The sequence below is a fragment of the Pseudorca crassidens genome, chromosome 7 (genome assembly GCF_039906515.1).
Source record: "Pseudorca crassidens isolate mPseCra1 chromosome 7, mPseCra1.hap1, whole genome shotgun sequence".
Classification (NCBI taxonomy): Eukaryota; Metazoa; Chordata; class Mammalia; order Artiodactyla; family Delphinidae; genus Pseudorca; species Pseudorca crassidens.
The window spans coordinates 37,308,836-37,333,720 of NC_090302.1; the positions used below are offsets into that span (position 1 = coordinate 37,308,836).

At 39.5% G+C, this 24,885-nt stretch overlaps 1 protein-coding gene across 6 annotated transcripts in view; it reads right to left on the bottom strand.

Annotated features, from left to right (window-relative positions):
* UNC13B (unc-13 homolog B) overlaps positions 1-24,885 on the bottom strand; it is a 222,275-nt gene that overhangs the window by 80,833 nt on the left and 116,557 nt on the right. For 3 of the 6 annotated variants that reach the window (XM_067744047.1, XM_067744046.1, XM_067744045.1), the window contains exons 9-10: positions 12,808-13,122; positions 10,654-10,744 (exon numbers count right to left, since the gene is read on the bottom strand). In XM_067744047.1, the coding sequence (XP_067600148.1) occupies positions 10,654-10,744; positions 12,808-13,122 (406 nt within the window). Of the gene's footprint in view, positions 1-10,653; positions 10,745-12,807; positions 13,123-15,256; positions 23,309-24,885 lie in introns of those variants that run through there. The other 3 variants (XM_067744051.1, XM_067744050.1, XM_067744042.1) reach the window with 3 other exon arrangements.

Here is a 24,885-nt window from a genome sequence, read left to right on the forward strand (position 1 = left end):
TAAATAATAATTTAAAAAATAATGCAATTACTGTGATGATGATGATGATGACCACAAGGACTATGGAAAGTAATTGAGATTAGAAGGAAAACTGTGATGTACATACTAAAGTTTTCGATGAGTGAACAGGGAGTTATGCAAAAGTTGGGATCTAATTTCAACAAGGAAGGTGGGTGTGAGAACGGCTTATGCAAGGATCTAGTAATGGCCTCAAAGTGTCAGAGAGAGCCAGAGAAAACCAAGCCTCACTCCTGACCCAGAAATACATGAGGCATTAAAAAAAGGCACAGTCTTCATACAAAAGGGTTTTAGCGAACTGCCATGTTTCAGCCAGTAGAAAATGTATCTGTTCTGGTCTCAGATATCAGGTAAGGACTCCAAGGTTTGCCAAAGGACAGAAGGGGCCCAGAGGTCTCTTGTCCAAGAGAGGTCTGTCTGGTTTGTGAAACAGTAGTAGGGCCTTTTCTTAGGTAGGGCTTACCATAAAGTTTGAAGTGGGATGCTAAAAACTGTGGTTAAGAGAGGTCTGAAAGTATTGGGGCTTACTACAGGATTTGTATTGCGACACTGTGGTAGTAGCAAAATATTAGAAACAACTTAAAGATCCATCAACAGAGAACAGAGTGTACAAATTATAATACATCTACAGGAGGAAGTACCATGCAGCTATTAAAAGACTGCAGTAGCTCTATTTGTAATAAGGAAAAATCTCCAAGATGTAGCAGTAAATGAATAAAAGGTGAAGGACAATGTGTATAATATACACACGCACGCATGTGCACACACACATGCTTATAAATGCACAGTTTACCTCTGGACTGATTCATAAGACACAGGTAACAATGAGATGGGGGAGGTGGGGCCTAGAGGCCTGGAGTCTGAAGTAGGAGGGAAACTTTGCATTATACATATCTTTTTAATATAATTTTATATTTTTACATTTCTTACTTATTCGAATCATTCTTTAGTGTTTTTTGTTTTTAAAATGTTACAGTAGCAATGGTTAGGGAGAAGGCTGAGAGACTGTAAGAAAAAGGAGGGATAACTGTGGTCTCCACAAGGGCAATGAGCTGAGGTAGTAGAAGTTAAGACAGGCAGCCATGATCAGAGCAAAATCCTGGAGTTTAAAATTATAGAAAGAGGGCTTCCCTGGTGGCGCAGTGGTTGAGAGTCCGCCTGCCGATGCAGGGGATGCGGGCTCGTGCCCCGGTCCGGGAAGATCCCACATGCTGCGGAGTGGCTGGGCCCGCGAGCCATGGCCGCTGAGCCTGCGCGTCCGGAGCCTGTGCTCCACAATGGGAGAGGCCACAACAGTGAGAGGCGCGCGTACCGCAAAAAAAATTTTTTAAAAATTATAGAAAGAGTGCTTTCCTTGTGCAACTAAGCCTAAGACATGGGGTCCTCAAGGGCCCTCCCTTATTTTCCCAAGGGGAATCCATTTTTTAGGGCTTCAATAGTAGCACAAGATGGACGTCTCTTTGCCTGGGAGAGAGTCACAGGTAAGAACAGAACTTGGACGAGACAGCTGATTCGTCCTATCTTAATGATCTTTCTTGAGAAAATGCTTATCCATCTCAAGCTGACTGGCTGCAATCTTGGCTCTCCTGGGACGGCTCCATTTAAACACGAACTTTTTTTTTTTTTAACATCTTTATTGGAGTATAATTGCTTTACAATGGTGTGTTAGTTTCTGCTGTATAACAAAGTGAATCAGCTATACATATACATACATCCCCATATCCCCTCCCTCTTGCGTCTCCCTCCCACCCTCCCTATCACCCCTCTAGGTGGTCACAAAGCACTGAGCTGATCTGTGTGCTATGCGGCTGCTTCCCACTAGCTATCTATTTTACATTTGGTAGTAAACATGTACTTCTAATCTATTTGCTCAGTTCCATCTCTTCTTACTGACTCTCCTCCGTCAGCTTTCTTTAGCAACCTAAGAGCTTCTGCCAAGGCTTCTTCATGGCCTACCTCCATGCCTTCTCCTTCACTGTCCCTTCCACCTGGAACACCCACCCACCTGCTGCCACTGCAGTCTCCGTTTCTAGAGCTAAAAAGTCTCACCTCCTCCCCCAGATTTTTCTGCAGCTAAGCCAAATAAGGTACAGAATCACATCCATTCCACCCACACTACCAACATTACTACCTCAACAGCATTAGCAATGTCAGACACTCATTAAGGACATATGGCCAGGTACTCAGCCAGTCCATATACAGAGGTGACCTATATGACCTCTTCCCTTAAGTTGCTGACAATCTTACAGGAATGGCATAAGGGTAGCTAGGTTTGTACGGCACTTACTCAAAGTCTGTTGAATGCACTATCAGCTAAAGAAGTATAAATGACCTATAAACTTATGGGAAATATTCAAATCACAAATAATCAAAGAAATGCAAATTAAAACAATGGGATACCATCCTTCTGCCAAATTGGCAAAAAATGTCTAAAATGATAATACTCAGTGTTGGTGCAAGACATCTAAATATTGAAAGTATAAATTGGAAAAACCTTTCTGAAGACACATGTAGAAGTTTATCACAAGGCTTTAAAAGGTATATATGTTTTTTTTTAACATCTTTATTGGAGTATAATTGCTTTACAATGGTGTGTTAGTTTCTGCTTTATAACAAAGTGAATCAGCTAAACATATACATATATCCCCATATCTCCTTCCTCTTGCATCTCCCTCCCACCCTCCCTATCCCACCCTTCTAGGTGGTCACAGAGTACCAAGCTGATCTCCCTGTGCTATGTGGCTGCTTCCCACTAGCTATCTATTTTACATTTGGTAGTGTATATATGTCCATGCCACTCTCTCACTCCGTCCCAGCTTACCCTTCCCCCACCCTGTGTCCTCAAGTCCATTCTCTACGTCTGCGCCTTTATTCCTGTCCCTAGGTTCTTCACAACCTTCTTTTTTTTTAGATTCCATATATATGTGTTAGCATATGGTATTTGTTTTTCTCTTTCTGACTTACTTCACTCTGTATGACAGACTCTAGGTCCATCCATAAAAGGTATATACTTTTTTCTTTTTTTTTCCGGTACGCGGGCCTCTCACTGCTGTGGCCTCTCCCATTGCAGAGCACAGGCTCCGGACACGCAGGCTCAGTGGCCATGACCCACGGGCCCAGCCACTCCGCGGCACGGGGGATCCTCCCGGACCGGCGCACGAACCCACGTCCCCTGCATCGGCAGGCGGACTCTCAACCACTGCGCCACCAGGGAAGCCCCATAAAAGGTATATAGTTTTAAACTCAGCAACTTATTTGAATATACTTTGAGAAAGCTAAGTTAAAGAAATAATCAGAAATGAAAAGAAACTTATGCATAATGATACTCATCATAATATTATTTACAACAGTAAAGAAATAAGAGGAATTGTTAAGGAACATCTATCAATACATGATGGAATATTGTAATCTATTAATAATCATTAAATCATGCTTTCAAAAAATATTTAATAGCCCAGAATAAAGCTCACAAAACAATGCCTAAGTGAGAAAAATTCTAAGTCCACACACAGTATTGTCCAAACTCAGTAACTTTATATTAATGTATATATAAATTATACAACATAGCTAATGTTAATAGTTAATATTTTGTTGTTATTGGCTTTAGGTGCTAGGCCTTGGGAAACTTTTTTTAAAGAAATAATTAAGAGAAGATAAAGAAGTACATGGAGACTTCTGTGGAAATGCTAATGGGCTTTTCTGACGTCTTAAGCATCCATAAAAGATTGGCTAAACACTCTGCCAGGTTCTATATTGGGCTCTAGAACACCAGCAATAAAAACCATAGCCCTGGCATTCAAGTATCTTACAAGTACACGGGAAAGATGTAACAGTAAACAAGTAACTCCATTAAATGCCAATTTAGCAAAAGTACAGTGTCTCCCCTTATCCTGGGACTGTGTTCCAAGACCCCCAGTGGATTCCTGTATATATATATACATATAAAGTTTATGTATAAAGTTTAGCTTATAAATTATGCAGAGTTAGAGATTAACAACAATAATTAATAAGATAGAACAATTGTAACACTAGAGTTGTCCCTCAGTATCCACAGAGGATTGGTTCTAGGACCCACCACAAATACCAAAATCCAGGGATGCTCAGGTCCCATAGTTGGCCTTCAGTATTCAAGGTTCTGCATCTGCAGATTCAACCAACCAGAGATTGCATAGGACTGTAGTGTTTATTTTTAAAAACCCACATATAAGTGGACCCGTGAAGTTCAAACCCATTTTCTTCAAGGGTCAATTGTATACTGTAATAAAAGCTATGTGAATGTGGTCTCTCTCTCTCACACAAAATACCTTATTGTAAAAACTTAACGCTTTTTCCATTTTAACTAAGCACTTATCACACACTGTGGCCATAACTCTTTCAGTTTGAGGTATGACAGCAAAATTAGCATGAATTTCTTTTTCCTTTTTTGCAATTTCATGGATAGAAGATTCATCCTTACTATAGATCTTAGCAACTTCAGCATGTGATTTTTTTCTTTCCTTATTAAATCAATAACTTTCACCATTTCACTTAAAGGAAGCACTTTACAGCTTCTCTTTCATATATATGAATTGCCAGACATATACACACTACTATACATAAAAGATAACTAGTAAGAACCTACTGTATAGCACAGGGAACTCTATTCGGTGCTCTGTAATGACCTATATGGGAATGGAGTCTAGAGGAGAGTGCATATATGTGTATGTATGGCTGATTCACTTTGCTGTTCAGCAGAAACTAACACAACATTGTAAGTCAACTATACTCCAGTGAAAAAATTTAAAAAAAAAAAAGAGGAAAGGTAAAAAACCAAAATGAATTGCCAGCATCATCACTCTTGCACTTTGGGGCCATTATTAAGTAAAATAAGGGTTACTTGATCATAAGCACTGCCATCTTGTGAGAGTCGATCTGAGAACTGAGATGGCTAATAAGTGTTTAATGGGCTAGACAAAGGGATGATTCACATCCAGGGTGACATGGAGTAGGACAGCACAAGATTTTATCACACTACTCAGAGCTGCATTCAACTTAAAACTTAAGAACTGTTTATTTCTGGGGACTTCCCTGGTGGTCCAGTGGGGTAAGACTCCATGCTCCCAATGCAGGAGGCCCAGGTTCAATCCCTGATTGGGGAACTGGATCCCCCATGCTGCAACTAAGAAGTCCGAATGCTGCAACTAAGACCCCGTGTGCCACAACTAAGACCCAGTGCAGCCTAAATAAATAAATTTTTTTTTAAAAAAGAATTGTTTATTTCTGGAACTTTCCATTTAATATTTTTGGACGGGGGTTGACTACAGGTAACCGAAACTGCACAAAGCGAAACCATGGATACAGCGAGGGACTACTGTATGCACAGAGTCTGGAAGCTTTACCCAAAAAACTGACACCTGACTGGATTTAAAAGATGTGAATGAAAAGTTAGCCATGTGGAGAAGGAAAAAGAGTATATTCTATGCATGGAAACAGCGAGTGCTTTGAACAAAAAATTTTACATGTTGGAAGTGTTGACTAAACAGAGTAGCAGAAAGAAGTAAAACTGGAAAGGCATATAGGGTCTGTATCAGTGCCTTCCAAATTCTTTTTGGGAAGGATCTGGTTTTTTATTACTAATATGTCATGGACTGATATTTTTGGTCTATACCCCATTCAATGAGACAAGGCCAGTGATCATGTGCTTGATGTCATGGCAATCCAAATTGCCTCTAAATGCTCCCTTTCAACTTCAGCACTTATTTCATCAAAGACTAGAACCAAACAGTTCCTGGACTGGGCTTGTCCATGGACAACAATGTGAGTCACACTGAGCTAGATCAAAAGATTTTATTATATCATGAAGACACTGTGCAATAATTGAAGTGTATATATATATATATATATATTTTACTTTCCTCTTTTTAAATCACAGTTCTACTAGATAATTTACAATCCTAAGAGAAAGGTACTATTTTCTCCCCATTTTCTGGATTAGGAAAATCTGGCTTATTAAGGTCAAAAAACTTTATTATAATGGTACACTGAGAAAAAAATATTAGCAACTCACACCACAGGCAAGAATTAATTTCCCTAAAACAGTAAAAAGCTCCTAGGAATCAAAAGCTCAATAGAAAAATGGGCAAAGAATATAAATAGACTGTTCACAGAAAAGTAATAGCCTTTACTTATATGAAACATGCTTAACTTTACCAATAATAAGATATGCAAATTTAAACTCTACTGAGAAACCATTGCCTAGAAGACTAGCAAAAAATCCAAAAGCTTAACAAGTCACTCTATTGGTGCGTCCGGGAAGAAAAAAGTACCCTCATGATGTTACTAGTAAGAGTATACGTTGGTGATGGTACTGGCACAAAAACAGAAATATAGATTAATGGAACAGGATAGAAAGCCCAGAGATAAACCCACACACATATGGCCACCTTATCTTTGATAAAGGAGGCAAGAGTATACAATGGAGAAAAGACAGCCTCTTCAAAAAGTGGTGCTCGGAAAACTGGACAGCTACATGTAAAAGAATGAAATTAGAACAGTTCCTAACACCATACACAAAAATAAACTCAAAATGGATTAAAGACCTAAATGTAAGGCCAGACACTATAAAACTCTTAGAGGAAAACAAAGGCAGAACACTCTATGACATAAATCACAGCAAGATCCTTTTTGACCCACTTCCTAGAGAAATGGAAATAAAAACAAAAATAAACAAATGGGACCTAATGAAACTTAAAAGCTTTTGCACAGCAAAGGAAACCATAAACAAGACAAAAAGACAACCCTCAGAATGGGAGAAAATATTTGCAAATGAAGCAACTGACAAAGGATTAATCTCCAAAATATACAAGCAGCTCATGCAGCTCAATATCAAAAACACAAACAACCCGATCCAAAAATGGGCAGAAGACCTAAATAGATATTTCTTCAAAGAAGATATACAGGTTGCCAACAAACACATGAAAGGATTCTCAACATCACTAATCATTAGAGAAATGCAAATCAAAACTACAATGAGGTATCACCTCACACCAGTCAGAATGGCCATCATCAAAAATCTACAAACAATAAATGCTGGAGAGGGTGTGGAGAAAAGGGAACCCTCTTGCACTGTTGGTGGGAATGTAAATTGATACAGCCACTATGGAGAATAGTATACGGAGGTTCCTTAAAAAACTAAAAATAGAACTACCATATGACCCAGCAATCCCACTACTGGGCATATACCCTGAGAAAACCATGTTCAAAAGAGTCATGCATCCCAATGTTCATTGCAGCTCTATTTACAATAGCCAGGACATGGAAGCAACCTAAGTGTCCGTCAACAATGAATGGATAAAGAAGATGTGGCACATATATATAATGCAATATTACTCAGCCATAAAAAGAAATGAAATTGAGTTATTTGTAGTGAGCTGGATGGATCTAGAGTCTGTCATACAGAGTGAAGTAAGTCAGAAAGAGAAAAACAAATACCGAATGCTAACATATTCACTTTGAATGCTAACTGATTCACCTTGTTATACAGCAGAAACTAACACAACATTGTAAAGCAATTATACTCCAATAAAGATGTTTAAAAAAAAAAAAGAGTATATGTTGGTGGAAGGCAGATACCCTTTAGAATAATCATTAACGCTTTTCACAAATATCCTTCCCTATCTATTTCAAGGTATACTGTACCATTTGCTTGAAGTTAGACATGGTTATGTAATTTGCTTTAGCCAGGGAAATGTGAGCAAAAGTGACATACTGTGTCTTTGGGGCAGAAGTTTTAAGAGTGAGAATGCAATCTCCTATGTTCTCTCTCATTTGTTATTTTTTCTTTCCCTCTACCACCAACATTGGCAATGTTCTAGAATCTGGCTGATCCCTTAGCCTGGGTTGCAGAGAAGATAACTTAAAGCAGAACTCTTCAACATACAGGATGATAAGCAGCATGAGCAAAATAAACCTTTGTTGTTTTAAGCCACTGATAAATGGTGAGCAGTATTTACTAAAATTACAAATGCATATCCCCTCAGATATACTTGCACACAGCAAAATGACATACATAAAAGGTAATCATTTGCAACATGGTTTATTACAGCAAATGACCAGAAACAACCAAATGAACATCAACAGAAGACTAGTTAAATACTTGCAGTACATTCATACAGTGAAATATTATGCACCTGTTTAAAAAGAAAAACATTCTCTTAGAGCTAATATGGAAGAATCTCCAAGTGAAAAAGCAAGATGTTCCCAGTGTGTATAGTATGCCATCTTTTTGTTTCTAAAAAAAAGGGGGGGATTAGAAAATACATTCATATTTACTTACACCTATAAGGAAATTCTATAATAATAAGAAACTAACAAAAATTATCTTAGGGCAGATAGGTGGAACTTCCAATTACTCAGAAAAAAGAAAATTCTTGGTGCCATACTTAACTTCTTACTGTCTCGCAACCTCAATCAATCTGTCAGCAAATCTCATCTTAAGTATAAATGGTATGCTTCTGCCTCTATCTTAAAGTGCTATCAGATCCGTCTTTAAACTGGCTTATCTTCCTCCTCTTGGGCACATCTAATCAACTTCCAGTTACATGACCTGTGTTAAGAATATATTTGCTGTTGTTCTGGTATTCAATTAAGTTGCAATGGTTTTTGGTTACTCTTAAATAAACCATGCTTTTCTCTAAATGATCCCAAGCTTTGGCAACTGTTTTTAGCTATTCTTTTTGAGAGACTCTGAGCTGCCTCTTAAAAAGTCATAACAAACTGCTCCAATATATTCTTGTTTTTCTCATTCAGAACTTTTCTTCTACATGAAGTTATTTTACTTTCATTTATTATAAGAATTATAAGACCCTTATGCTGAAAAATTAGAAATAAAAAATTGATGGGAAATCTCTTCCTTATAGTAGTATGCCAACTAATGAATGTAGAAAGGATAATGGAAATAGAAAGATACCATTTGGCAACCACCGTTATTGGTGGTAGATTCAGACAGGAGTCATACATGGATACTTAGCCTGTACATGGAGGTTTGATGAGGAACAAGACACTGGCATGGTCTCAGAGTATTGTACCACAGAACACTTACCAATTACAAAAGGAAAAATGGTGTCGCAACAGTAGAGAAACCTGGCTGATACAAACATAACTAGGTGATTTTTTTTTTGGCTATGCCATGTGGCATGCAGGATCTTAGTTCCCCGACCAGGGATCAAATCAGTGCCCCCTGCATTGGGAGCACGAAGTCTTAACCACTGGACTGCCAGGGAAGTTCCTTAACTAGGTGATTAAAGTTAACATTACAGGGGGTAGGACAGGTTGACAACATGTACTTTCCGATGCAGTTCACTAAAATGAGTTCAACATCATTTTTGTGTAATCCCTGCCAAGAAAGTATGGCCTGAGTCTGGACATGAGGAAACACTGGATGGACCCAAAATGAAGAATACGTTACGAAATGAAAGGCCTGTACTATCTATTGAAGATGCGAAAGACTGAGGAACTGTTCCAGATTAAGGGAGATTAAGAGACATGACTGCTAAATGCAACATGTCAGCCTGGATTGTATCCTGAACCAGAAAAGAGACATTGTTGAGACAGTTGGCAAAATTTGCATGGGGACTTGATGAAAGTATTGTCATTGTTGATTTCTTGATTTGGATAGTTATATTGTGGTTATACTGGAGAGTAGCCTTGTTCTTGGAAAATACAAACAGGAGAACATCATGCCTCCAACCTCCTCTCAAATGGTTCAGAAAAAAGATTAATCATAACGGATGGAGGGCAATGAAGCAAAAATGTTGTAAAATGTCAACAACGGAGGCATCTTGGTGAGGAGGATATGGGAGTTCTTTATTATTTTGGCAACTTTTTTCTAAGTTTGAAATTATTTCAAAATAAATTACTTTTTAAGTGTGTTTACACATGTGAACATGCTTGCATTTTTAGTATCTGCCAGGTATTATACTACGGACAGCCACCTGTCATCATTTAAAAATCTCCTTTCACTAACACAACATTGTAAAGCAATTATCCTCCAATAAAGATGTTAAAATAAATAAATAAATAAAATAAAAACCTCCTTTCTGCCTGAAAAGTGACTACTGACACACAGATAAGGACACTTCAAACTTGCAATGCTGCAAATGAAAACTATTTCTATTTTTACTTTTTTACACTGTTTTAGATATTAATGTGTTGATGTTTGGGGCCTTAAATTAGGGAAGCCCGTAGAAACTTCTGAACACTAAATTTCTGAGTAAAATTTCTGGCCCTGTAGAGGTCAGCCAGTGGTACTTGAACTGGCTCGCCAAGGGAAACAACAACTAATCCTAAGAGGCCCTGAAATAGTCTTCTATCCTAAACTCAAAATAAAATGGCCTCACAGGTGATAATGGTACTGAAAATAGCATTTAATTTTACTTTCAGGCTCTTAACCCACTAGGTCTACTTGATTTCCATTAATCAGCATAGAGGGAAGCCAATGGCTACCTGCCCATCTCTTAAGGCTCTAGCTTACTTGTCATGCATTCCCAGAAGCACACTGTAAGATGACTAATCATTGACTGCTTCTTCAGCACCATATGTCTCCCAATTTCAAAGGAAAAACTGTCCCAACTAGAACCAGAACAACAGATTTCCTACCTCCTGCAGCTGGAGTCGAACCTTGGTAACTGCTCGGATCCAGTGCGCTCTGGCTTGGGTAAATGGCGAAGATGCACTCTCCTCGGGAACACTTGTAACAGAGAAAAGAATGTTCCTTAAAAATCAGCCCAGGCCACAAGATGACAGTGCTCAAGGCAAAACTGCCAAATACCTAAAATTAAAAGGTTTGTTGTATTCATGCCTATACTTATCTAGTGATTCAAGCCACTAAAACAGCATAGTCCTGAATATCCAATGTGAAAAAAATTCCTAAAATGACAAGTCCTTTTAGCTTTTCATCTGTTCCCTCTCTTTCTTCCCACTTTTCCACTCACCTGATGAGGCAGCTCATTGGGACAGTCAGGGATCAGGATACCAGAAGCATTGGCAAGGGCCCTAAGTCAATGACTAACATAGAAACCATGCAGAGAGGTGTAGAGTAACCCTCTCCCCCTACCTCTCAAGACCACCAGTCTCCCTTGAGAGTTCTACATAGCATCCTTAGGGCAGAATTTTGTTCCTGCAAAGCATTCCTGCTCCACTAAGCATTTTGGAAGGCTTTCCAATTCCTAGACTACATCAAAGTGCTAAGTAAAAAGGCAGAGCCCTTGTCCTGCTGTGATCTTGTTCCTTGAGCTGCCTCAGGACCACCCTCAGCAAAAGGAACAATAAATATAACAAAGTAGCTTTGAGGCAGAAACAATACCCTGTATTTGAACAAGTCATCATCATCTTAACTGTGGAACAGTGGTTAATTCTTGGTGATGATGCTTCTCCTCTCTCTCACTGGGGTCTACTGACAAGGCAGTAAAAAAGGACCCACCATCTAGACACATAAAATATATGCTAGGCTCTGATGCCACCTAACTGGTTCAATTGTTTTAAAACACTTGTGGGCACTTCTGAAACGGGCCTGGACGTCACTTGCACAGCTAGGATCTGGGAGGACAGAGCCATTAGAGAAGGCCAGGCACCTTCTGCTGCTCGACCAAAAACTCTACCCAGACAACAGTATCTTTAAAGTCCAAGGTCGACAAAGAGCTATCTTTCAGTGGGTCGTCAATCCACTAAAAAAGCTGGTCCAGAACTCAGTCTCCCTGATGTCTTGTCTACTAGATGAGCCACCAGAAATGATTAAAAATCAGGAAAACAAACAGAAAATAAGTTTCTACCTTCAAGTGGTGGAGTAGAGGCATCAACCATTCTCTAACTTTTACCGCATAATCAGCATTCACTGCTCTGATCTTCCCGTGACCTTGAAATTTGAGAATTTAAGTCACACCTAGCCCTTATCACTCTACCCCAGTGGTTTTCAACTAGGGACAGTTTTGCCCCTCAGGAGAAATCTGACAATATCTGGAGACATTTTTGGTTGTCACACTGAGAGTTGCTCCAGGCATCTAGTGTGCAGAGGCTAAGGATGCTACTAAAATCCTACAATGCATACAACAGCTCCCCGTAACAAAGCATTATCTGCCTAAAAATGTCAACAGTGCTAAGAATGAGAAACCCTGCTCTGCCCCAACCTATCAGCAGCTCACTGACCAATTTAGCTCAATAAGAACAATACTCAAACTCTGTACTAAGCCTCATTATGTGACTGTTAAAAGGACAAGTTTAAAATTTTTCTCCTTATGGGTACCAACTGCCAGACATACTGCTAGGCCCCAGGGAGACAGACGGGTGGGTTAGATCTGGCTTCTAGACCAATTCTTTAACTCTTTCCCAGTTTTGTCAGCCAGGGAAAAAACAAAACAAAAGAAAAAAATAATGCTCACAAAAGAAATTTAAACATTAATCGGGTGGGAAGCCTATTTCATTCAAAGCAGCTCCTCTGAATGAAATGACCTGCAAGGCTCAGGTCAGTTCCAGACTCAAAGGCTGTCATATGTGGGGTCAACTAGTGAGCCAAGAACTGCAGACTCTAGAAGGCCTGGTACACTGCAGTTAAAATGTTCTTCAGAGATCCTCAAAATACATTGGAAATTACACCAAAAAGCAAAGGAAGCAGTGCAGAGCTAAGCCTCAGTATCCTGATCACAACCACACCCAGCTGCAGGGAAACAAACAAAAAGCAACTGCATTCTGTTCAACAATACCATAGGGCAGGTACTGAGGAAACCATGTGAGCTCCTCAAGGTAGCCATCACCTACCTCTCCTGGGGGCCTAGGATGTGGTCTCTGTGTAGCACCAGATCTGGGGGTGGCGGGGTTGTAGCATCTTCTTTCGTCTCCTTGGGTTCACATGCTCCTCCCTTCTCCTCTTCACGTGCCACCTCCAAGGCTTTCTCTTGTTCTCCAAAACCTACTTGGCTGTCTCTGGAGAAGCTGCCAGAGCTGTGGCAGGAATGAATCAAGTCCCTCTCCCGGCGGTCATCATCTTGTTCGTGACACTGGTCTAGTTCACTCAGCTGAGAGCTTCCTTGACTCACGTTACAGGAGGAGCCATACCTACTACTGCTGGTGGGGCTGTGAGAATGAGAGGAAGACACATCAGTAAATACATACAAACTAAGGATCAGAACAAAGTAATGGATAAATCCAGGAAATAATGATTCTATCAGTGGCAAGGATCACAAACAGGAGGTTTCTGGGAAGAGAGGACCAAAGTTCACAATCTAGAAGAACTAGTCTCTGTTCAGCAAAATCACAACAGGAAAAATAACACAACATGCTGGGTTCTCCAATAGCACTTAACCTCAACCCTGCAGTTGACTTTGAAGAATTCTTTATCTTAACATGCTATTCTGTAAGTAGGATTAAGAATTATTAAAATAGCCTGTTTATGCCTAAAATTCTCTACTCGGACTTCTTAAAAAACTTGTCCAGTGGCTGTGATTAAAGTTTTCTAATTTCCACAGAATAAAATGGATGGATGAACTCTACTCCCTTTTTCTACTACCTATTAAATTGAGATCCCCTTTTCTTCCTCTCCAATTGTAAATGTAAATGTGTGTTCCTCAGAATGAGCAAAGGAGAGTGAACATGTTCCTTCAATTATCTCTCAGCCATCTGTATGAGGTAATGGAAGCCACTGGGAAATGGAGGCTAGGCCCAAGAAATTCCTCAGGGGAATGGTCTCATCAACATGGATGTTACAGTGGTATCCCTGGCAGCACAGCGAATGTCCCAGAGATGAACCTGCCCACCTATAACTGAGTTGCTCTCAGGACATGGCTCAGTTTCGGGCAAAGTGGACACAGTCCAACTCCAAGATTTGAGTCAGGGCCATATTAATGCATTTCTGTACCTGAAGAGAGGCCAGCCTAACCCTCTCTCAACCACCTGAATTCCCATACCCGGAAAGGAAATTTGTTCCCCTGGTATAAGAGGCAGCAGCTATAGCAAATGTGGCAGTGAATCGTGACCAGAAAGAATACTATTCAAAGTTACTCCCTTAAGCCGTATACTGAATTTGGGGGATTCAGTCCTATTCAAAATGGAGGGACTTGGGGATGATCTATCAATATAAGATCTATCCTAGCCCATTTGGATAGTTCCATCCCAAGTCAGAGGCCCTTTGTTTTACTTCTGGTATTCTGCTGGAAAGCTTCCGTGCAAAAGGACAAGGAATTTCCTTGCCAAAGAGTCAAGCTTTAACTAAAGGGCTTATGCTTACTCTTGGCCAAATGAAGATAAATCATTATTGTTTTCCAGTGATATTTTCCCTATGATTCCTCCCAATTATCTGGTATTTCCAGGCTGATTTCTGATTCTTCATCCCATGCAGGATAGGTACCAAGCCACTGTTCTGAGTAGTTCCCAGCACACATATACACATGAACATGCGTGCGCACATACTCACATAACCTCCAAAGTACTTGACCAGCCTCTTTGGACTGGTTTGGGCCAGCGTTCAAGGCAGCATTCTTAAAATGCCCTGTATGGTGCTTCTTCTTAGGGGAAATAATAGTATCCTTTGCAGGTGGACCCTGCACAATGATCCAGACTGAATAACTACAGCAAACGATAGCCCTGAGCTCCTGTGAGACTGTACTGAAAGCACTTATCAGACACCAGTCTCATGGGTAGTAAAATGCAGAGACTGGAAGAAGCTGTGCAAATCCATACGGAATATATATAGTATAGATTATTCCAAGCCATCCTTTGCATTTTGTATTTTACTTAATACCCTCATTGCCACTGGAGAAAGCATCTTAGAAGACTTGGAAAAGCAAAGCAAAGTAGGTCTCTCCTAGCTATTACAGATGTAAGTGCCAAAGGCCCAAGGAAGCATTCTAGCCTATCATGTGGTTGTAATTAATATATGCCACTCAGTGACTTGCTGCCTCTTCTTGCCCTCCCTTCTCCATTCTGCATTATTCAAGGCAGAGCAAACCAGAGTGAGTAAATCTCATGACCTAGTCTTCCCTTTAAGCAGGAAGCTCCTTGTTCCAATAAATGAATTACATTTGGCAGAGAGAAGATGACAATATCCACCTATTATTTCTTCTTACTTAACCCCTAATTAACATGAAGCTCAGGCGCTGGGAAAGACACAGGAAGGATAAAAAGCAGGCTATGATTAAGCTACCACTAAGTCACTGCATCATAAATGGTCAATTCTTTAAAATCATTTATGATGCTTTAGTTGAGAACAGGCCTTTTGCTGGTCTTTGGTTCCTTGATGTCATGTAGAACAACTGGCTGCTGTACATTTGAATCAGAGTCAATGCTAGCAGGCGCTGTCTCCTCTTCATGTGTTTCTGGCTGGTGAAGTAGCTCAGAGACAGTGCAGTGTTCTTCCTCATGACTCTCTGAAGGACAGGTGGGGTCAGAGAGGTTATATTTGGTACCCCCGTGTTCTCCAGATGCTGGGATTTCCTGATGGTTTTCCACTTCTCCAGGCCCTGAAAGCTCATGAGCACATATACTTGGCCTGGTCTCCAGCTGCCCAGAGGTCCCAGAGGGCTGAGTCAAAACCTTAGCTGGCTCAGCACTGGCCCCAGACACTTGAGAAGACTCCAAAGTTTTGTCAGCCTCACTGAATTTAAGGTCCTGATCACTGCTGATAACCAAAACTGGAGAGGAGGATTCTGCAGGCATTTGTTCAGGGTCCCATTTGTTCTGTTTCGGCCACAGGAATGAAAGATCCAGCTTCTTTGCAAACCTTAGTTTTGAATCACTTGCCACTGCACTACTCCCTTTCCCCTCATTACCTCCCTCAAATAGAGTTGACAACTTCTTAAAACTGGACATTAAACCAGTCTCTGCTGCCCTATTGCCAGAGGAGGAAGGCGAGGAAAAGAAAGAGCTCAGTGGTTTCCGATAGTCAGTAGCAGAGGATGGGAAATGGAGTTTTGGCCAATTGATCATGTTTGGGATTTCAAAATGAGGACTTGGCTGCTCCGTTTCCTTGGGGACTGCGGGTGGACCTTTCTGGGCATCAAGTATCCCATAGTTTTCTTTGGCACAAAGCACAGGTTCCTCCAACGGACAGTGAGAAAGGTACCCTTGGGTTTCCAGTGTGGCACTCTGGCCAACACTTGCCTCACTGAACACTGTAGTATTGGTTTCTAGTGAATTGGTTGCCTGTAGTTCTAAGAAGTCTTGGTTTGTGGAGGCAGATTGCATATCTGGCTCTGGCTCAAGAGGAAGAGGTAGGTGAATTGGAGGAGGAAGCTCTTTGGCAATCCAGGTAGGTTCTGGATGCAACTGTGCTGGCAATGAGATATGCTCTGCTTCCAATGATGCCTCTGTGTCTGTACCCTGCAACATCCCCATGTCTCCTTCATCACTCAGAGACAATACTCCTTGCCCAGTATCGTCCCCTGAGACAGAAGATGCAGCCTCAATTGTTTCAGAACGTTGGGGTTCTGGAATATTGTCAGGAATATTATTGTTTTCCATTTCAGTTGTTAGGTTAGGATCATCCGTCAAGGTCTCCGAGTCTGACTTTGCACTAACCACAGTCATTCTACAGTCACTGACTATAGCTTCTGAATTGAGTGCTCCAAAGGTAGCTTCTTTCCACAAATTTTCGGGAGGTACTGATTCTTCAGTATGTCTGGAACCACCATTTTGAAGCAATGCAGTAGCTGGAATAGATGATTCTTGTTTGTATGTCTCTGGTTTGGGACTTTTAAAAAGTCCAAATAACTCACCTGTGAGAGGCTGAGATGATGCACCAGAAGGAAAAGAGAAAAAGGAGTTTTTCTTTGGAGGTTTAGGAGAAGAGAAAAGCCCAGAGAAAGTTTTAGGAGGTTCAATTAAGGACCCAGAGAAAGATTTCACTTTGGTCACAAACCCTGAAAGCATTTCTACTGAAGATTCCAACATTGATTTGTCTTCCACTTTATCTGCATCTTGACTCTGGAGGTGCCCTGTACATCCTGGCTCCACAGGGGAAGAAGCTGGCTCCAGGATCTGTGTTAAGATCTCATCGGGGGCCTTTTCTAAGGGCAAGTTCAGTGGGTCACTAGTAAATCTTTCACTTTGGTGGTATGTAGTACATGCGTCAAAATGGTTGAGCTTTTCAACCAAATGGCTATCATGTGAAAAAGAGCTGGCTGGTGAGTCACTCAGAAAGGCTTCCTGTATGAAAGCCTCTTCTTCATGGGGAGATACCTCAAGGGTCTCTGGACCAATGAGCAGTGTTTCAGACTGTGCCTGCAATTGTGGTGAATGAGGAACAATGTCTTTTCGTGACTGACTTACCTGGAAATCTTTTAAAGATGTCCCTGGTCCATTACTGGAACCTAGTTTTCCTGGATAGTCGTTTTCTACATTGAGCTCATCTGCAAGGGAGGTAACCTTAGTGATGTTGCTAATGGAAACACAAGGAGCCATTTGCTGTTCATGAACTACCTCCGGGACTATGCTACCTCTAATGTCATTAGAATCTTCTCTAGTCATTGTATTACTCATGTCTACAAAAACACTTGGCTTCTTACAGGGCTGGGAAGTCACTGGAGCAACAGCTGAAAGGCTGTGTTTTTCCCCAGGAGTCTGCTGCTTTTCATCCAAAAAGGACAAGTTGAAGAAACTGAAAGAGCTATTAAGAGAGGTATTCTTCTTGCTGCCTGAGTTAGCAGTGGAAAAAAAGGAAGGAAGTGTGAATAGCCCTTCTCCTTGAGATGTGGTTCTTGGTAGAGTAGTAAAGGCTCTGTTCTCAGATTTTTCGGATCCAGTCAGGAAAGAAAATATACTCTTTCTGGTTGGTAATTCTGGTTGTGATGGAGATGTTGTGGCAGTTGAAAAACTCTGGTCTTTGTCAGAAAAATGATCTTGTTCATTTGAATTTCTTCTGCTCAGAATATCTAATGATATTTTATCACTTCTTGGAACTTCTGTCACTGTAGACACACCACTAGTCTCTACTGAAGAATCTCTGGAGGATTCTTTGAGACAACCTGTTGAGAAAGATGAATTTGGTGACTGGTAGAGTTGGTGGTCTCTGGAGGGTGCCTCTTCGTCAGTCAAATGATCACCCTGGATCTCCCTAACTGATGGTTCCTTTAGCTCACTGTCATCAATAGTAGTCTGCTTGTTCAGATTTCTAACTCGAACCTTCCCTTTAGAGGAAACTGGTGCAGCAGGAAAGTTCCCAACATCCTGTTTAGTTAGATGTGCAGGATTAGGACTTGACTTGACCTCATCCTTATTAGTCATTGAAGAAACAGACATATTTTCAGTTGTCTGTTTAGGAGATACATTGGTTTTAAAGAAATCCCCAAGGGAACCAAAAACACTTGAAACACCAGGAGATTCATTCTTTTCCTGAGATGATATCTTTCTATTTTTATCACCATTCTTTTCTAAATTTGGTGATCCTTCTTTATTCACCTGGGTTTTAAAGAAGTTCAAAAATCGAGATTCCTGTTTCTCGTTTGCTACTGCACTTACTGAAGAGTCTTCTCCCCGACCAAAGAGTTTCAGTGCACTTTTAAATAATGTTGTCTCAGACTCTTTGGAAGACTGGTCCTGAGGAGGCTCACAATTCTTGCATTCATCCCTACTAAACTGTGATATAAGAGGAATTGAAACAGGATCAGCTGTAATCATCTTGTCATCTTCTATATCTGATTGAGCCTGAGAAGTTGTTTGGTTTACCTGGAAAACAGATTTTAACAAATTTTGTTTTTTCACATGAACGCTTTTATTTAAAGGGAATTCTTTCTTCATATTTTTAGTAAATTCTGGTCGCTGAACATTGGATACCATTTGTCTCTCTGAATCCTTCTTGAGAAGACTTTCTTCCTCATTTTGGGAGTTACTCTCTAGTTGCTTACTCAAGATTAATGACTGAAGACCATCATTTGTGATCTCTGCTAAGTTTGACTGCTGATCTATTTTCTGCATGGCTGAAGACTCTAAGGATTCATTCTTATCAAAATTCAAAGTACTTCCAGTTGAAGCACCCAAAGCAGAAAATAACGAAGTCACTTTGTTCAATGATGACATCTCTTCTGTTTGCTGTGGGATGTTAGTCTTATTTTCAGGATGAACCAAAGAGGCAGCTTCTTCAGAAGAAGACTGGATCCACTGGAAACTGGAAAGGTTAACTGACGAATCCTTCGCTAGAGTCTGATTCTTATCTCCCTTTATCATTTGATTTTTATTTAAGACATGATTACCAATCGTTCGGGGCTGATTTCTGAGATCCAATGTACACTCAGAGTCTTCAGAACCACCCAGGCTTTCTTTAAAAGATACAAAATCTCCCTTTGACTTTTGAGGAGTATAGCCTGAAAAATCTAATGGTTGATCCCTTTGGCCATAACTTGACTTTTCAAGTACTTGTGAAAACATTCCTAAATTTAGATACATTGGTCCCTCACTTCTTGGCAAAACTACAGATAAATCAAGAGGGTCATCAATTGGTTCCTCTTCAACATACCACAGTAATTCATCTTCCCTGTCAAGTACTTTAAAACTGTAAGCAGGAATAGTGCTATCATCTAATGTAATATTTGATAGATCATTTGTCTGTAAGTCACAACTCAAATACTCTTCATAAGAACAATCAGGTATAAATAAATATGCATACTGCCCAGTAGAATCAGTAAGGAAAGAATAGATATATTGACCATCGTGGAACATAAAATATCCATAATCTCCATCCTCCGATGGCCACCACACTCCATTTTCAAGACATGACAACCATTCCTGGTATTCATAACAAACACTTGAATAAACAAAGTTTTCATCCATTCTTAATGAGTCTAGATCAGCTACGGGGCATGTACTCTTCTCATAACCTGAAGAACAACTTAAGTCAATGGGCAATTCTTCTAGTGCCTTCTTAGTCTCATTAATTGGAAGATAACCAGAATTTCCATATAATGAGTTAGCTGCCCACATATCACCTCTCAATAAGTAATCTTCATTAAATGCTAACTGGTTGAATGATTCATGTAGTAAGTCACACCAAACGACACTGTTTAGATTTGTTCTCCACTCCAAGATATTTGCATTTTGATCTTTTTGGCAAAAATTTATTGCTGGATTTTCTGAGTCAGGCCACAAGAAAACATCGGCTGATGGAAATGTATTTTGATTCAACATATAATAAACTGGCTGAAGTTTTCTGGAATTTTTAGAGAAATCTTTTATATCAGAATCCCATTCATAAGAGAAAGGATTGTTCATCTCTTCAAAAGCCTGATAGTGGTTTGATTGACTAAGAATGTTAGTATTTAGCACAGGTGAATTTAACTTGTTAGAATTTTCATGTAGTTTTGCCTCAAGAGCATGGTGTGGTGTCTGCCTCTTAGCCAAAGATTTCTCTAATAGGTCCTGCTGAGCAGTTGGAGTGCAGTGAAGTACACTGTTCTCAGAAGAGGGGAAATTCTTTTCACTTCGTTGGTTTTTCCATGTAGGAGGGCAATAATGGCTATCAACCCAAGCATCAGATAATGGTATGTTTTCTTTAGGTAAAGATAAGCAGCTTTTTATGAAGCCAGAAGTTTCCTGTTTTTCATGGTTCCTCTGGTTCTCAAAAGTCACACATGAAGTAACAGGGATCTCATCCAAGGATAAATGTTTTTTTCCATTCAAACCCTTTAGGTCACCTAAAGACATGGACTTTGTTTCATCTGGCTTACAATCAGTCATACTGCTATTTGATTTCAAGTTAAATATTCCAGAGAATAAGCTCAGTGTATTATTCCTGTGAGGAGAGTCATCTTTCTTCACATTTAATTCTTGTTGATTAGACAAGTTTTCAAGAGAAGAAAACCTGTTAAACAGGCCAGAAAGGAGGCCTCCTTGGGTTCTTTTCTTGGAAGCTTTATCTACAAGTTTGTCATCACTCATTTCATCAACCAAGGTGGGTTTCGAAATGGTAGAAGTAAATGCTAATGAAGAGTCTGGTACTGTTGAGGATGTCACTTGTGTAAAATTCTTACTTTCTCCTAAAGAATCTGAAGGTATATGCTCTTTGGACACAACTCCAGGAATGTTTAAGGTATCTCTTTCACAGTTCTCTATTGCTGTGTGGTCACTTGAGTGTAATTCCTCTATACTCCCAAATTTCCCAAGATCATTAATAATATTTGGAGCCGAATAAGACTTTATTTTATTAAGTGTGACATCTTCAGGAGTATTTATTTGGTCACTCTTATTAGACGTCTTTATATCACATTTCCCTAGATTACTATGAATATTTGGAACTGAACTAGATTTTATTGAACTAAGTTTGGCATTTGCATGGCAATTTCTTTGGATCTCTTCATCAGTGGTTACTGCTGAGCCATGAAAACTCTGGTCATTGACAGTTTTATGGCTGTCAGTGAAAGAAAATTTAAACAAAGGGAGCATGCTTCCTTTCTCTCTTACATCCTGCTGCTTTTCAGAATGACTAAGAACTTTGAAAATTGGAATATCTAATTTTCCACTAAAGGAAAAGGAATGCCCACCTTTCTTAGGGCCCCTTTCCCATCCATCTTCCTCCAACTGGTGAATTTTCATAGAGTCTGACAAAGTCTCCTTTGAATAGGTCTCAGGGGAAGTGAGCAAAAACTGGCTAAAGGATTTTCTGAGTGGCTCAAGGAAATCATCATCACCAGTAATTTTGTCCCCCTCTAATGGCTTTGAAGATGGCTCTTTATTTGCAGTTCTGCTGTCAGCTTCACAATGATGTCCTAAAGTATCTTTGGCACATATTTTTCGTTGATCTGGTAACAGAGACAGATCTGTACAGGGTTCTCTTTCCAACGGACTCGCAACATCATCTTTCTCATTTGCAGAATGAGCTAAGTTAGAATGTTCAATGGCTGCTTGGGAAGACAACAAATCCTCACTTAGGGGCATTTGGTAGTGAGGAGTTTCTCTATCACTCCTATCCAAAGTGACAATGTTACTGTCATTGCCAAGGGTATCTTCCCTTTGATTTGACTCCGAACCACACGCAACAAAGTTTTCCTTTCTCGTTGGCTTGCTCCGGTCATCATCTTTTTTGGTTTCATCCTTTTCCAAAAAGATTTTTAATGGATTTAGCATGCTGCAAACAGACTTTATAACTGAACTCTGACTCTGTGAAGCAGAGTCCCTTCCAATAGTTTCTGTTGGATCCTGAAAGTTTAAACTTCCAGTTTTACTGTCCATGTGCTCATTTTCAGAGGTTTTGTCATGTTTGCCAACGTCCTTATTGTCAACTGTTTGAGAAGATAATGGAGATGGAGATTGTATGGAAAGACCCTTCTCTGATACTGACTTGGCTCTGGGTCTAGATGGCGAATTAATCGCCTCTGTCTGATTAAGAGTTTCTGTTTTCTCTGGAACTAAATAAACCAGCTTTTCCACAGAGGTTGTTAGATGCTTTGTGCCTGAACCCACCTTTTCTGTGAGTGAACTGAATAAAGAACCAACAGCACATTTTACTCCATTCAGCTCAGGGAAAGAGATGGCTTTGTCCTTGTCATTCTTGGCAATGTTTAAAGATGGTATTTGATCCCCTGGCATTTTCTGTTCTGCATTATTAACAGTACTATTGTGTTTAAGTGTTTCTTTAGTTTTTGAAAGGGAGCCAAATCTATTAATCTCCTCTTCCTTCTCTGCTAAATATTCTGACACTGTTTCTACCAAACACTGAAGCTCATCCATTGTATCAATACAGTCCTCCTTGGGTTCCTCAATAGAGGAAGGGGTCATCTCTTCCATGGGGCACCCAGACAGATTTCCAAGTGTGTCTGTAGCACAATTCATCCTTTGTGATGCGAATGCAGGATTTGCTCTATAATATTCGTCTGGAAAACCTCCAATAGGATGGACATTGGATGGATGACATGTTGGTGACAGTAAATCTTCCTGCTTATCAGAAACGGGGGAACCCAGAAGTTCATCAGAAGTACTGCTGGCAGAATCTTCAAGAATATCTAATGGAGTGAAATTAGTGACATGCTGGTTTAAGCCAGATGCCTTTTCACAGTCCTTAGAACAACCAGAAAGATCATAATCATGACTTTCCAAGTTAGTGGTCCACATGCCACTCTTAACCACAAATCCATTTTTGTAGGGACGCAAAACTGGGTAATTTTGTTCCTTCTTCTCAACGTGGCAAAGGTTACAATTTTCAGTGTTAGGATATGTACTTTTCAAGTTAGTCTTAGTTCCTGATTTATCATCATATTGGCTTTTTTCACTGCCTTCAAAATGACTATATAAGGGTGTCTTTTTCCTTCTCCTATCTATTGTATCATATTTCTGAGGATATCTAGAGAAAGTAGATGTTTCAAACTTAAGGTCATAATTAAAGGCAGTAGAGAATTCTGTCTCTTGGCTTTGAGATGGTATCTTTTTCCAATTCTTATACTTTGGTTGTATTTGTTGGCTGTAATATTTATCAGTTTTTGAAAGAGTTCTCACATCTTTTACCCCTTCGTCCTTTAAGTTTATGTTACTGTTTTCTAGAGCTTCTTGTGACATCTTCCCCTCTATCTCCTCATATATACCTTCTTGCTCTTCACAGTCAACATCAGAGAAATATGAAATAATCCTAATTTTGTCATTTTGAACCTGTAAGCCTTGTCTGATGTAAAGAGATAAAAATGGAAGAATAGTAAGGCAAGAAAAAAAGGAAAAACAGGGAAAAGGAAGAAAAATTATAAGATTTAGTACATATTCAATGAGAAAACTAAAATTAATAAAATTATCAATTTGATAAAACCATTCAGACTGAAAAGACAAGATAAGGAAATCCACATGTTCTTACATCAGTATTATAGCAATGTAGTCAAAAAGTTTTTCCACATTAGAAAAAGAATACCTATAACAACTTTAAAATACTTCACTTGCTACCATTAACTATTTAGGATCCTTTTGTTTTCTAAGAAAGAAAGAAACAAACAAAATGAACATATTCCATCAATATTTAGAATATATTTACAATGCCAAAGTTTAGAACTGTTAAATAATCCATAAAAATATATCAAGGGATTTCAAGAAATCTAAATTTGTTGATGAATTTGGATCTGAAAAGCCGCCAAGCTGTTAACTTGCTGAAGGTTGTATTTTAGGCAGTACAGCCAAGAATATAGTCAAACATACTACTTTTAAAAAAATATATATGTATAAAAGATAATAAAAATAATCTTTGACTACCATAAGTCAAACCCTGTTATAGTACCACAAAGAGAAAATTATTTAAAGCATCATAATTTGTCGTTTGTGAAATCTAAAGGCTATATGTTTTGAGGATCACAGTGAAATGAAAACCTTTCCCTATACTGATTACAGAATCAGAAGCTACACGCCCAACTTAAGTCAGTGAATACAGAAGACAGCCAACCTTACTTTCACTGAAGTTAGAGACTGCCTATTTCCTGGGTACTGAGGTGGGGGTGGAGAGAAGGCCTGCAGACTCGGAGCTTGTCAGCTCAATGTGTTCTTTTATAGATCTAACAGCCATTAGCATTTATTTAGGAAACAGAAACAACATCAAAGTGGTCACTTAGTCACTAAAAATCGTCAAGAGTGAGAAACAGAATACTAACACAATCTCAGGTATCATCCCAGAGACCCTTAATTACAAAAAGAAAGGTAACTTTACATTGCAGAAATCTAGTATGTATACCAGATTAACCAAGAGATCAAACTAAACGTCAACAATAATGAGACAAGGTAAAATGTGACTGCTGAGGCATTGTGAAGGAAACATCTATGCAGTGTTTTTTGCCAAAAATGTTTAACCTGATTCTAAACATGAAAAAACAATCAGATCAAACCAAATTAAGAGGCATTCTCAAAACTGGTTGGGACTCTTCAAAAAATGTTAGTGCCTCAAAAGACAAA